This window comes from Halichoeres trimaculatus, unplaced genomic scaffold, assembly GCF_033239565.1.
Source record: "Halichoeres trimaculatus isolate MK-OKI-2021-1 unplaced genomic scaffold, fHalTri1.1 fHalTri1_scaffold_5, whole genome shotgun sequence".
NCBI lineage: Eukaryota > Metazoa > Chordata > Actinopteri > Labriformes > Labridae > Halichoeres > Halichoeres trimaculatus.
The window spans coordinates 16,714,499-16,727,999 of record NW_027437183.1 but is presented as its reverse complement, the minus strand read 5'-3'; the positions used below and the strand labels follow the sequence as shown (position 1 = coordinate 16,727,999).

The 13,501-nt window shown below is 41.0% G+C and overlaps 1 protein-coding gene across 1 annotated transcript in view; it reads right to left on the bottom strand.

Annotated features, from left to right (window-relative positions):
• Positions 1–2,649: 2,649 nt before the first annotated feature.
• ssbp2a (single stranded DNA binding protein 2a) overlaps positions 2,650–13,501 on the bottom strand; it is a 54,672-nt gene continuing 43,820 nt past the window's right edge. Inside the window, exons 5-17 of the mRNA XM_074670228.1 lie at positions 9,429–9,518; positions 8,072–8,131; positions 7,896–7,962; positions 6,867–6,937; positions 6,722–6,789; positions 6,361–6,409; positions 6,244–6,279; positions 6,081–6,135; positions 5,915–5,985; positions 5,670–5,748; positions 5,527–5,555; positions 5,328–5,426; positions 2,650–4,667 (exon numbers count right to left, since the gene is read on the bottom strand). Coding sequence (XP_074526329.1) covers positions 4,638–4,667; positions 5,328–5,426; positions 5,527–5,555; positions 5,670–5,748; positions 5,915–5,985; positions 6,081–6,135; positions 6,244–6,279; positions 6,361–6,409; positions 6,722–6,789; positions 6,867–6,937; positions 7,896–7,962; positions 8,072–8,131; positions 9,429–9,518 — 804 coding nt within the window. The 3' untranslated portion in view covers positions 2,650–4,637. The remainder of the gene's footprint in view (positions 4,668–5,327; positions 5,427–5,526; positions 5,556–5,669; positions 5,749–5,914; positions 5,986–6,080; positions 6,136–6,243; positions 6,280–6,360; positions 6,410–6,721; positions 6,790–6,866; positions 6,938–7,895; positions 7,963–8,071; positions 8,132–9,428; positions 9,519–13,501) is intronic.

Below are 13,501 nucleotides of genomic sequence, written 5' to 3'. Positions count from 1 at the left end.
AGAAGATTCTTTACTTTTAAGATCAATGTAGCACATAGTGAGTCTAATAAGATGTTTTTTGTTTTTATTAGTACCAAAAATGAGGCATAAAAACTTGCGTAGATGTCAGTTTTTGTAGTCCACATGCTGATTCGTCCTTTAGCAGGACACTTAACCCTTGCACGGCCCCGGGTTTGAGAATGGGATTAGCTAACCCTAATGAGTGCTTTGCTTAGCTCTCTCTGCTGTCAGTGTATCAATGTGTTGTCAGTGTGACATGGAATGTAAAAGTGCTGTGAGTGGTCAGAGGAACACAGTCCTCTCTGTTAGGGCCGCATTCCCTGCTTAAATGGGCCCCACAGGCAAACACACAACATGAAAAGACTGTTGATGTTAAAAAGAGAATGTGCTTACATGCTTGTCCTGAGTTCTGTTTTGTATGTCCATCTTTAGCTTAACAGAGTTAGTCACAGTCAAAGGAGAGACATCGTAAATCACTGGAGGTTCACTGAAAGTCAGGGCTGTTGGAGGGTATAAATCAGATACACTTACAGAGAATCAAAGAGTGCATAGAGGAAAACTCCATTCAGGTGGAAACCATGGATGCAAATCTTAAAAAAGTCCCTCTTGTCTTGCATTAAACCCCCAGCAGGATGAAAAATGTGGTATCTTCACAGCTAACAAGATGTTGGTAAAACGCTCACCAAGCAAAATGAGGTAACTCACCCCCTAAGGTATAAAAAAATAAAAATGCAACCTAAAGCAGGGTTGGCCAACCTTTTGCTCTGGAGCCACATGTGGCTTTTTGCCTTTCGGTGTGTGGCTCTTTGATCCATTCATATGAGTAGTAATCTAAAATATTGATATATTGATGCCAATGTGGGGATCAATATTGATCAATACTTGGGTAATGAGGTTGATACCTAAGTTTCAGTTTCTCTTCTCTGCATGTACTCCTCTCATCGCTTGTGTGCTCATAGCTATCTAGAAAGATAGATAGATAGATAGATAGATAGATAGATAGATAGATAGATAGATAGATAGATAGATAGATAGATAGATAGATAGATAGATAGATAGATAGATAGAAGTTTGCCTCTTTTGCAGTAAAAATAAAAACTTTGACACAGCTCCAAGTATGAATTCAAACACAACAAATGTTGCTTTGAAAGTTGGAAAATGTATTGATTTTCATTTTATGTCATTTTGTTTATGTGTGTGAGGAAGTGCTTTTTAAGACCACCATGGCTCTTGGTCACTGACTGGTTGACCACCCCTGACCTAAAGGAAGGTTTATCATGGAGAAATTTTAAGAGTTTCTGACTGTCCCTCTGAAGACTCTTTGTCAGGACACAGGCCTGTAAAAAAAAAAGGTCACATGGTGTTTAAAACTCCCTTCAGAGATATATACTCTTTTTTTAAAGACAGAGACAACATCACTCTTCCTTTGTGAGCTCCAAGGTGTAACTCTGATAATAAACTGACACATGCAGATGGCTTTTTGAAAACTTGCAGATTAGTTTGACCCAGTTCCCAAGTCTTCACTGCAGGGCAGAGTGGGAGGAGGGGGAATGTTATCCAGTTAATGTTAATCAGTTAAAGAGGTCAGATGTAACAGTAATGAACATAACAGACTGAAAACATGCTGAGTTTTGGGCTGGACACACTGAAGAGGAAAAGTTTTGAGATTTCTTCTCCTCCTCTCTGCCTCTAATCACAGAGCTGTACTGGAACAGGCTGCAGGCTGGGCAGGCCACCCTGAACCCAACACTCCCACTACTATTTGGACTGGAAATACAGAGTAAAGGTTGATGTTTCCCATAAGTGCAGTTTTAAACACACTGACAGGGCATATTACTACTACACTTACAGATCTCTTCGGTGGGTTTGCCTGTAAGTATCCCCACCGCCTTGTAACCAGCCTCTGTGCCTAAGAAAGAAAAGACAGATTAAATACATAATAAAACCTCAGAGGTGTCACTTGACTCTTTGTTTCCTGGTTGGAAACGCTGTTTTAAGAGATTAATATTCTTTTTTGTGATGAGAACAAGCACATTATCTCTAACAGGTCCACCAGAGTCTCTGTCGGTTTCAGGTCTTCCATGGCTTCCCTGCTGTTTGTGGTGCTTAGGGTTACGAAAAGTGGAAAATTTCCAGTCAATTTCCAGACACTTTCTGTGGAAAGTTAGGTTTGGGGAGTTGTTAAGTATTCTGAATTGCTTTATCAAAACTTACCTGACTTTGTGCAGTCCTCAGGTGGTTCCTTTATCTTGTGCATCCTGCAGGAAGGCGTGATATAAAGACTGGTAGAGGGGAGTTACATTCACATTTGAAAGAGGGGACAAAGTAATGTTAAAATGACATGTTGGTATTGTGTTGTAAAATGTTAAAGTGTACTTCTGCAGGTTAATTTAGCTCGGCTAAGAAAAACACTGTATACATGCAGGAGATAACGATGAGACTTTTAAGTGAGACTCCTGATTGAGGAAGATGTTTTTGTTACGTTACATTACATAGAAGAAAGCATATGCTGTGAAACTGTCTCCTAGTGTACAGAATATTTTTTTTTCTGTAAAAAAGGAAAACCATGGCTGGACTTTAAAGTAACTATAACATCACTCTGTCTGCAAACATGAGCGAAACAAAATAAGAAGGAGCAAACACTTGGAGTAAGGGAAGAGAAGCTTTATACTAGCATATTTAAAACCCATGAAATACTTCTCTGTGTATTTACAAAAACATAATACAAGAATAAAAAAGAGAAAATGAACACATCACAAATGGAGTCCAGTATACTGCCACAAAACAGAAAACATGATCCAATTTACAAATGTGTCTTCTTGTACTCCCACTTATGGCTTCGATCTAACACAAAAATAAAAACAAAACATCTCTGTGAAGTTTTGATGATGCATCATCAGTCCATCCCTCCCTTTTGCAATAATTCTCTGCAGGTTTTCTTTAAATAATAATATTATCAAATACACATACAAGACAGAGGCGCTACATTTGTGAGCTGTACACTTTGCAGTAAGAGGCAGGGGAAGGAGAATGTTCACAGGAATATTGACCTTTCGGATATGATAATAATACATCTTGGGCAGTGAAAAAAGTTTAAAACACTGATTAAAAACAAGCTCAGCCTTCTGTACCCACAGACCCATAACATCCCACTTAGATCACAGTTTATCCGGATGATAATAAAGAATGAGTGACCAGAGTGACTTTATAAGCTTGTGTCTTACGGTTTACCTCCAAAAACTGACTCATCATGTGGACTGAAGTTTGAGGAAATAAAAGATGAGAGCAGGGCCTTTGGGCAGCAAACAAATCCAGGTAACGAAACTTCAGTGACACTGCTTGTTTGGTAAGAATAAAAGATTTTGTCCACCCCATCTTTGACTGTATCTCATGCTTGTGCAGTCAACAGAGTGTGAAACCCTCCAAAAAGAAACACTTCACGCTGGGGTGTAGACTAGCAAATTGAAACGCAGCAGAGGTTTATCACTGAATACAGAAATTGAGGTCTTCTTCCTCAAGGATTTCCTTCCAGCTCTCTCCTTTTCAAATGTCAGTGAGCACAGAGACTGATCTGCTACAAGCACGACACTTCGTCTTCTTACAGAATGGTTGAATTCATAAGCTTTTAACTTAACATTAAACTGATACATGTAGGGCTTCTGACTTGGCTCGGTCTAACTTAAAGAAAATGTTAGAAACTTTTTGTTAGATATTTCTCCAATAGAGCAGCTCAAAAAGCTGAATGTATCATCTCTGCTTGTGGCTGTTTAAGTTTAAAAAAGCACTTTAAATAATCCTGCAACTGTGACATGCAGCAACAGTAGTGACTGTTCAGATAAAGTTGCATAGTCTTACTTTATATATTTGATTTAAAATGCAGGTGTTTCCAGCCTCTCTGTAAATCAAAGTTAAAATCTGAACAGAGTTTTGATGTGCCCTTTACGCTCCTCATTAGGCCTTGAAAACCTTGGCCATAGGTAAAGACAGTATTACTGCTAGACTTAAATAACCATAAAAAATAAGAGGCTTTAACTTATCTGCACAAGCCTTAAATAAAGCCCCCGGTAACATGATTGTGACTTCGCTCCAAACCTTCCAGTAATGGACAAAATTTTTGGTCAGTTAAAAATAAAGAGATGTTCCACTTTGTAGCTAGTTTGATGACATTTTTCATAGATCAAAAAGAGTATCTATACCTCTACAGGTCCTTGGGAAATTTAGCTTTAGGTTAAATAAGATTCTGGCCTTTTGTTTTGGGCATGAACTCCGTGATATGACGCAGAAGGCAGAGACATCAGTCTGTGACTGGAGTGTGTGTCCCATACACACTGTACGGGAATATACAAAGAGTTCTCCTCTGGGTAGTTTGGTTCCTTTGTACAGTCATATAGTTGCAGAGGAAGATCTGATGAATGTCGTAGAGTCACCATGTAGAAGGGGAGAAAAAACAGCGCGGAGGAGACGCAGACAGAAACAACAGAAGGGTCAGGTGGGAGTTGTAGAAGGGGTATCTGTCCTGACTCGCCAGGCGGTGGAGGAAGTGTCACTGGTCTTAATGACATCACATCCAGTCTCTCTGCTTAGCAGGGGTCCTCACCATCTCACTGAGCAACAGACCAAATCTGCTTCCCGAGCCTTCACACGCTCATTGTCATATTCGGAGAATACTGCAAAGATAAGATGACAAAAACTCATGTGATTAGCACGTTCAAGAGAGAACAGCTTTTTCCACTGTCAAACACAAAGAGCTGAATCTGAAATGTTGCAATTATTGCTTTTCTGATGTGTGACAAGAGTAAGGAAGTTAGAGTGGTACCACACATTTGTTCATGTGATAAAAACATCTCTCCAGATATTAACATGAAAAATGGAGAAACACCTAGTTTGGCCTTGTCAGAATATAACAAAATCTACTGATTAATCAAACTTATTTTACATTTTATTATCACTTCAGTTTGTTGTAAGGGGTCTACACAGGCAATGAATGCTGGGTCTGCCAAATTATGCCACTCTTGCAGTAGGACACAGCTTTATCTGGATTGTTTCCTCAGTTACTCTCTGCATTATCATAATGTTACAGTGAAGTTTTCAGGCAACCATTTGAAATTCCAGGAAGTCACTGCTGCTTGCTTCTTCTCCCCATGAGGCCACTGGGGTCAGACTTTTTTCTTCATAGAGAGTGAGCTCCTAATTCTATTCTCACAAAGGGAAATAAAGGATCTGATTTCTTCTCTAATCTTCTACAAGACAGAAAATACCCCAGAGGTTAGAGTGGAAATTCCCTGATCCATCTTTGTTTTTCATACACTTGATGTCTTTTTACTCACACTTTCATTCTGAAAAGGGTTCAGGAAGCTTCCTCCCATCTCTCCATCCTCTCTGGGGGTCCCAGGCTGGTTACTCATACTGAGGTTACCAGGTGAGTTCTGTAGGGAAAATATGTGAGAGCAAAACTTATTGGCCGCTGTGTCCCGTGAAGCTGCAAAAATCATGTTTAATCACAGATCAGAGTTCTTCTTCTCTCACCTTGGGCAGACTGTCCATATCCCCTGACCCTGAAAGAGGGTATAAAAACACAGATCAGTAACACCAAATGAAGTATTTAAGTAGTGAACATCCAAATATGTTGTGTCATAGAGCCAGACTGTTAAGGTTATGTGTTCTCGTACCCAATGATCCATTCATGTGATGAGGCTCCATTCCTGCCATCCCACTTAATGGACCATCGCCACCTGCACCCATAGGGAACTGAGGAGGACATACACAGCAGACAATAACCAACCTGGTACAACATGCATCATTGATAAAGCCATTAACTGCTGGCATCACAGAGTAATTACAACAGCAACAGACTCTGTAATAATCTGAGCTGCAGTTCACTCAGTCATGTTGTACAGAAAACACTATGACTCACATTTGGTCGGTTTCCAGTTGGAGGAACTGTGTTAATCATAGTGTACATGTTGTCCCCAGAATTGGTCGAATCTGGCAAGTAACAACAGTAAAAGGACATCAACATTTGATGTATGGACACACACACACACGAACCAGAAACACTTGAAAGCAGACCATGAGCTCACCTGCTGGACTTGGCATTATTGGCGTCCCTGGTGGCCCCCCTCCTCCTGGAGGTCCCTAAAATGACACTTTTGGTTTTCATTTGACTTCGCAATGAACTAATGAATGAATGTTTGGACTGAAAGCGACAAGCTAAGAGAACTATTTAAACTCTGACATACGTACCACGTAACTTCCTGGAGATGCAGAGGAGTATGGTGTCTACACAGCAGAAAAGGAGATCATTAAAGAAATATAAACATAATGAAGTTTCATCTAAGTGTCTTTCTTTTGGGCACTTACTGAATTGGAATTTGGAGGGTTTGGCCAAGGTCTACCCCCACCAGGTCCCCTGAAACACACACAAGCACACATTTTAGTTTTCTGTTTTTGGCAGGCTGCTTTTTCCCCCCAGTTCATTTGGGCAGAGTTGGCAACAACAAGCTTTTCTGTTGCCTGAGAGAGGGGATGGGAACATCCATCAGAAAAGAAAAGAGACAAAACAAAAGAGAGCTGGCTCTTTGCTCCACTTTCAGACCTCTCAGAGCCAAAAACAAACGGTGAAGTTGTAATTAAAACCTACATTTAGGAGAGCTTATGGCTTCTACTTTAGTGAGTGCTAAAGGATGCCTGTGTGTTAACAAAAAATAAATAAAACACTCACATGTTCATGCCAGGCATCCCAGGTCCGACAAGTGCATTCAGGGGCGGTCTCATCCCTCCTCCGTAGCTCTAAGATGAAAAAGTGACATGAGTAACTATCAAAACCAGTGGCATTAATAAATATCTTCATTCATCTGGTTCTATACCTGAGGGCCGAGTGGTACCATGCCTCTGGGTGGAGTCATCCGCTGCATCGGTCCTCCCATGTTTGGATGTCCTGAACCAGAAAAACAATGAAACTACTTAAAGCCAACTCTTAGTGTAAACTGTGTCCACTAAGTGTCAGACTGGAGTGCCTTTCTGTTTGTCATTCACTCTTCTTCTTTAATTACCTCTTTCTTTGAAGAACACTCATGTATAAATTTAAGTTTTTTTAAAGGACATTGACATCTTAATTGACTATTACTTATTTAAAATGAGCCAGCATGTGCGTGTAAATACAATAACTAAAATTCATTGAAGTGCGATACTGGATTTTTTTTTTTTACCAATGTTCAATATGCCTAACCTTATGCTGAAACTCAACTCATTTTGGCCACAAGTTATACACACATTAGTTTCATTATGAACAGCACCAGGTCTCCTCTGCACTCTTACCTGTTACTTTACTTGTGACTGTCTATTTGTTTCAGAGAAAGAAGAAAAACACATCTAACCCTTGATTCACTAACAAATCAATATTTGATTTGATTCATTAGCAATGAAAAGAAATTCACATACATAATCACGGTTACATTTCTAAGTCTGGATGAAGACCCGAGGTAGAGGCTGCTGTCAGGTTTTCACTGAAACTTTTTGTTGTTATGTTTCAGAAAGTCTTGGTGCTCTGTCTTCTCAGCTTAACTTGGTGATTAATACTAATTCATTAATGTTTGGATATAGGATCAGATGCTGAAGAAACCAAAAAGAATGACCATGTTGAAGCTGTTGTGTAAGCAGGTTAGCGCCACTGTGCCTTGAGCATCTTAGTCCTGATACTAGTTTTTGGTCGTTTGTTTGATGGGATCAGCTCCCAGGATTTGTTGCACTTGCTCTCTCTTGAGAAAATATTTTACAAGTTAATTAAAACAATTATTACATTTTAGTGTTATTCTCAAAATGTGGTCCTTCTGAAAAAAAATAAAAATCTATGAATTCTTAAATCTCTGTGTTTGTGCACTGAAGTGTGTCCCTACCTTGCTGTCTTGTGGGGTCCATCCCACTGGGTAACATAGGCTGGCTACCCGGGACTCCTCCAAGTCCCTAAAAACAGATCAAAGATCCACCAGCAGCTTTATCATCACTGTCACAGTTAGGACATTCATCCTCTACAGTTCTGAGTGCTGCCTGCAGGTGTCAGTGTGGCTCTTACCTGATTTGGTAATCTGAGGGGAGGTCTGGGTCCTCCGGGGTACCGGGGTGACATGAATGGCTAGAAAAGCAGCATTAAAAAAGATAACTCACTCTGGTGTGTAGGATAAACTTGAGGCTGCAAACATTTCGCAGGAACAACAATCATATAAAAATGATGTGGAGCTCTGTGGTTAGTTGTTCTAACACGGGAACCAACCAGAACTTCTGTTTGTGCTTGTTTTTCATTATTACCCCAGAGTCAGGGAGCAGTCTACGTTTTATCACCCAAGACTGACAGAAAAACAATGAGGAGCATAAAATATGAGGTTTGTCAATAATGTTGCCAGCTGGTTGCTAACTGCATGCAGTGCTGCAGCATGCATGAGAATCTCTTCTGCAGCTGTGAGTGGGTTTCCACTTGTCCTCACCACAGACAGTGGCAACACTGCTGCTATGTCTGCTGACCTGATGCCACTGTGGTCGGGTCTGCAGCTTTGGAGAAGCATCACAAGGAGTCACCACTAGAGAGCAACACTATGCTTGTTTTGATCTGTGGCTCCTCTTTAATTACTCCCTTTTTTCTCCCAGCTGCCTGAAGATTCATCAAAGGAAAACATCTGCAGTACTTAAAATCTATTCAAGTACTATAATGATTCAAAACACTGTTCTCACTCATGCATGAACAGAAAAGAGAGCAAACAATTTAATGTAGTCAGTTCTTTAAAGAATAGATTAAATGCATGACTGAATCACTTGTTTTCAAAGCTGGATGTGGATGTTTTTATTGGTGCAACACTGTGCACATTGTGTGTTGTTCTCTCATCGAGTAAATTTGTGTATAATTTCACTGAACCTGAATGAAGTCTGTGCATCTGGTAGTTGTTACATTTTTCTAATAGATAGGTCTTGACAAGAGCTTCAAAGAAAAAAAGATCTTCCAAGGGAGATGGAAAAGGCTGTTCAGACCTGGAGTTTTCTGAGAGTGGAGCTGAGAAATGTCTATGAAGACTATTGATCTGTGTGTCTGATGCAGGCATAGGAGTTTGACTTATAATGACGGGTAATCAATACACAACCAGCAGGGTCATTCTGATTGAGAATGGGGATGATCTGAGAGGAGGATGCATGTGTGACTTGTAGCTCACTTAAGATGTATTTATCCTTTATTTCCATACAATGCTGCCCCGAACAAAGAAAAATCCACGGATGTATTAGGTACAGATAACTGTAAATCAGTGCAACAACTTCTCAGATTCCCACTTTTTTAATTATGTGTGTTGGTGGCTAAAGCCCAAGCTGAATTTTCTTTTTAGCTTTACTTTTTTGTAGGAGTGTTTTCTTGTGTGTGTGTGTTTATGTGTGCGCACACAATGCACCTGAAAGAATCCTGGAGGGACAGGTCCCACTGGCATGCCTTCTCCTGGGGGAAGGTTCCCAAGGACAGGACTGGGAGCTGCTGCAGCACTCTAAAAGATGTAAACACAAATACAAGCAGACATGTAAATACTTAATGGTCAAATTCTCAACATAAGGTGCTTTTCAAATGCAGGAACTTTCCCCAGAAACCACAAACCAGGAACCTTTTGAGTACCCCCAGTATTTGTGTTTCACCCAACACCCACAGTATTACTTCACATACTGGCGGTGTGGAGTGCTTACTTCTTTTTTCTTCTACATATGTCAATGACTGGGTTTGCACAACATTTACTTCAGATCACACATACAACAATGGATTACATGAACCATTTAGATCCTTAAAGGGATAGTTCAGTTTTTTTGAAGTGGGGTTGTATGAGCTCTATGTGACCACTAAGGTCATTAGATACAGTAGAGAGTTGTCTCCTCTCCCTCAGTAAGACACAAACTGTAATCGCTGGTGACGAGGAAATAAACGCTAACAGGGAAGGACGGTACCAAATTCAAAGGCTATTTTCTCTGCCTACAAGAACTAAAATCAAAAAGTAATACCACAGTTTAAGAGTACGCTACATGAAATATTTTTAAAGTGCATTAAGTCTTCGGAAATATAAACATTTATCCGGACCTAACTAACTGGTCATGTGTCCGTCCGCGCAGAGCTAGTGCGCTCCGTCCCCCCTCCTCCTTTCAGCTGTAGGGAATGTAAACAAGCTATGCTTCAGGTGCCGGTTGTAGCCTCGTGTAAGTTTGATCAAGTATTGTTATTCTTTTGTTTGTACTCTAAGGATTGTGAGGCAGCATGGCAAATTCAAAATGAGTGACTATGACAGTGACAATGAAGTTCCATTCATTTTGGAACCAAAAGGATACCTGTATGAACCGGAGCACACAGAAGAGGAGCTGCTACAGATGGCGACTGAAAGGAATACAGAGGAAACATCCGCGGACACTGGACATAGTCGCTCATTTTGAATTTCCTACACTGCCTCACAATCCTTTGAGTACAAACAAAAGAATTACAATACTTGATCAAACTTACACGAGGCTACAACCAGCTCCCGAAAGATAGCTTGTTTACATTCCCTACAGCTGAGAGGAGGAGGGGGGACGGAGCGCACTAGCTCTGCGCGGAAGGACACATGACCAGTTAGTTAGGTCCGGATAAATGTTTATATTTCCGAAGACTTAATGCACTTAAAAAATATTTTATGTAGCGTACTCTTAAACTGTGGTATTACTTTTTGATTTTAGTCCTTGTAGGCAGAGAAAATAGCCTTTGAATTTGGTACCGTCTGTCCCTGTTAGCGTCTATTTCCTCGTCACCAGCGATTAAAGTTTGTGTCTTACTGAGGGAGAAGAGACACCTTTCTAGTGTATCTGATGTCCTTAGTGGTCACATAGAGCTCATACAACCCCACTTCAAAAAAACTGAACTATCCCTTTAAGAGTAGTTCCTGGAACTGAGGGTTCTTGATACTTGAGATCAAAAAGCACCTTTAGGTACAGGTAATACAAATTTTTAAAAATGTTTTTCCACAGAATTTCCATTTTTTTCTCAAACATTTTTTTCAGACTTAAGGGAGGAACTGTGTATTTCACTGCACTACATTTGCTCAACTGCTTGACAGTTAGCTGAGGGATTACAAAATATATCATCAACAGTTTGAGTTTTTATTCCTAAATTGGAAAGTTGTTTTTCAGTGCCTGTGCTACAGCAGCTCCCCTGAACATCCCTCAACTGCAGCACTACAGGCATCATACAAACAAAGAAAAAAAATGCAGCACCCACTGTATCTTCCCGCATGTCTCACTTGCTGTCTCTTCCACTGCGGGGTATTTCCTGTTTCTGCAGATGCCCTACCATGCTGGCCCAGGTTTATTTTTATACCTTATGTTTTTGTTGTGCTTCCCCCAGACGGGCGGAGCTGGCACATTTCAGCACAGCCTTTGTCTGCTTCCTGTGGCATTGTACTACTAACTAACCCGGGGCTACCACCCAACCCCGGCCTCTTCCTCATCCTCATTAGAGCAGACAACTTGCAGTGTGGGAGGGTGTACATCCATATATATGATAATGTGTGAGCAGTGAGCACATAAAGCCAGCATGCCTCTGTCTGTGTGGATTGTTGTTTTTTTTCAGTGTCTGCCCACTCTGTTCTATTTCTCTGATCTCCCCTCTCGCTTTCTCTCCCTCTCTGAAGGCATTGGCTGGGTGTAAAGAGCTCCAGTGAAATTCACCCACAGTCTCTGAAGTTTCCGCCAGCTGACTTTTTAGGTCAGACAGGAACAAGGTTTAATCAGAGCTGAGATAAAAGCAGACTGACGACACTCCTGCATCCTCCTCTTCTCCACAAGCTCCCTCACTATTCCCTCAGCCTCCCTCGTTGCGTTCACATCTCCCGACTGTTAATGTTCTGCTGTAGGGAACAGGACACCGTGCAGCTTTTTAAATCCATACTCTGCTGCAAATGGAGCCTGTTTCTGTCTCTGCAGACAAACCTACAGATGGACACAGATGGATATTGTATGTCCATGGTTCAGTGGCGAGAGACTGGATTTACTTTGTTTGTTTGCTTGTGTGTGTTTGTCTCAGTGTACAACATCATGCACAGCATCAAGTGTGTGTTGTAAATTTGTCTGTTATTTTCCCTTTCTTTCCCTCTGCCTTCTCGCACCCTGGATTACCCAGAATGCCTCCTCTCCCTGGCAGCCTGGAGGTCTGCTGAGTTTGCCTTCATGCTCAGAGAACAAGAGGGAGAGAGGGAAAGTGGAGAAAGGAGGACAAAGCAGAGATTATGAGTTTGCATATGTGTGTATGTGGAAGTATATGAGTGTGCTTTATATTCCTGTGTGAAGGAAAAGTAAAACTGGGGGGAGGAACAAAAAAACTCTACCTGACCTGCTGACAAGGCAACATTTTTTGGATACAAGAAAACAAACACACACACACACACACTACTATCCATCGCTGGAAAACAACACTGAAAGCAACACTAACTGCCCTGGTACTAAGTCTCTCTGGATGAGGACAAATCAGGTTGACTCAAATGGCTTTAGAAAGTCGGGATGAATCACTGTCTACGACTCATAAATCCTCTTGAGATGAGGACTTGAGAAACTTTTCCCATTTTGTTTGAAATTCCTGCAGTAGGATATGAAGTTGCTCCAAAAGCTGAACCTCTGTGTCTGTGCTGTTAATACTAAGCTAATCCCATCAGTCTGTTATCTTGTCTTAGAAACAGGTGTACAGTTAGCTCAGCTCTGTCAGCATAACAAACTACCCGCAAGTCTCGCCAAGCTAACAGAGTAACATGCTAGCTCGGTGAATATTTTCATCCCGCTTTTAGCAAGAAAAGAAACAGAAAATTTCCAGAAGACGCTGTGCTTCTCATTTGAATGAGTTCTGGTTTAATACTAACACTCGGTTTCACAAACAAGGCTTATATTAAGCCAGGACTAGGCCTAAGTTAGACTAGTAAAGCTGGGTCATTTAAGTAGCTTGCATAAACGTAGCTTACATTTGCTTTAGTTAGTCCCAGACTATCAAGTCCTGGAGTAAGCTTAAGTGACAACACCTGCGTCAATTCTCATTAGCCTAAGTGGGAGCACAGCTCATCAGCCTAACGGTGATAATAAAAACCTGGAATGGAATTGAGGGCAGCTTTGCTGAAGGGAATTTTGACACCAAACTTAAGTGGAGCCAAAATAATGTGTTAAAAGAACTCAACTGAGTTTGAAAAAACTCCACCTAAACAAATTGTGGGAAATCATGCTGTCATACGAATTAAAGGCCATACTGCTGCCATTGAACACAAGAAGAGAAGTGCTTTGGATGCTGAGAACCTCAAAGTGATCAGAAATTGGAGAGGACGGGGTACAGGCCCTCCTCTTTGAGACATGGAAGAAAAGTCTAGGCTCAAGCAAAGTGATTATCTCCATCTTTTCACATATGAAAGCGGTCTAGGAAAGCCATTTCATCAAACTGAGTCAATGGATTGCTCCGATCCACAAGTGTTTGTCTGGCTGGCCT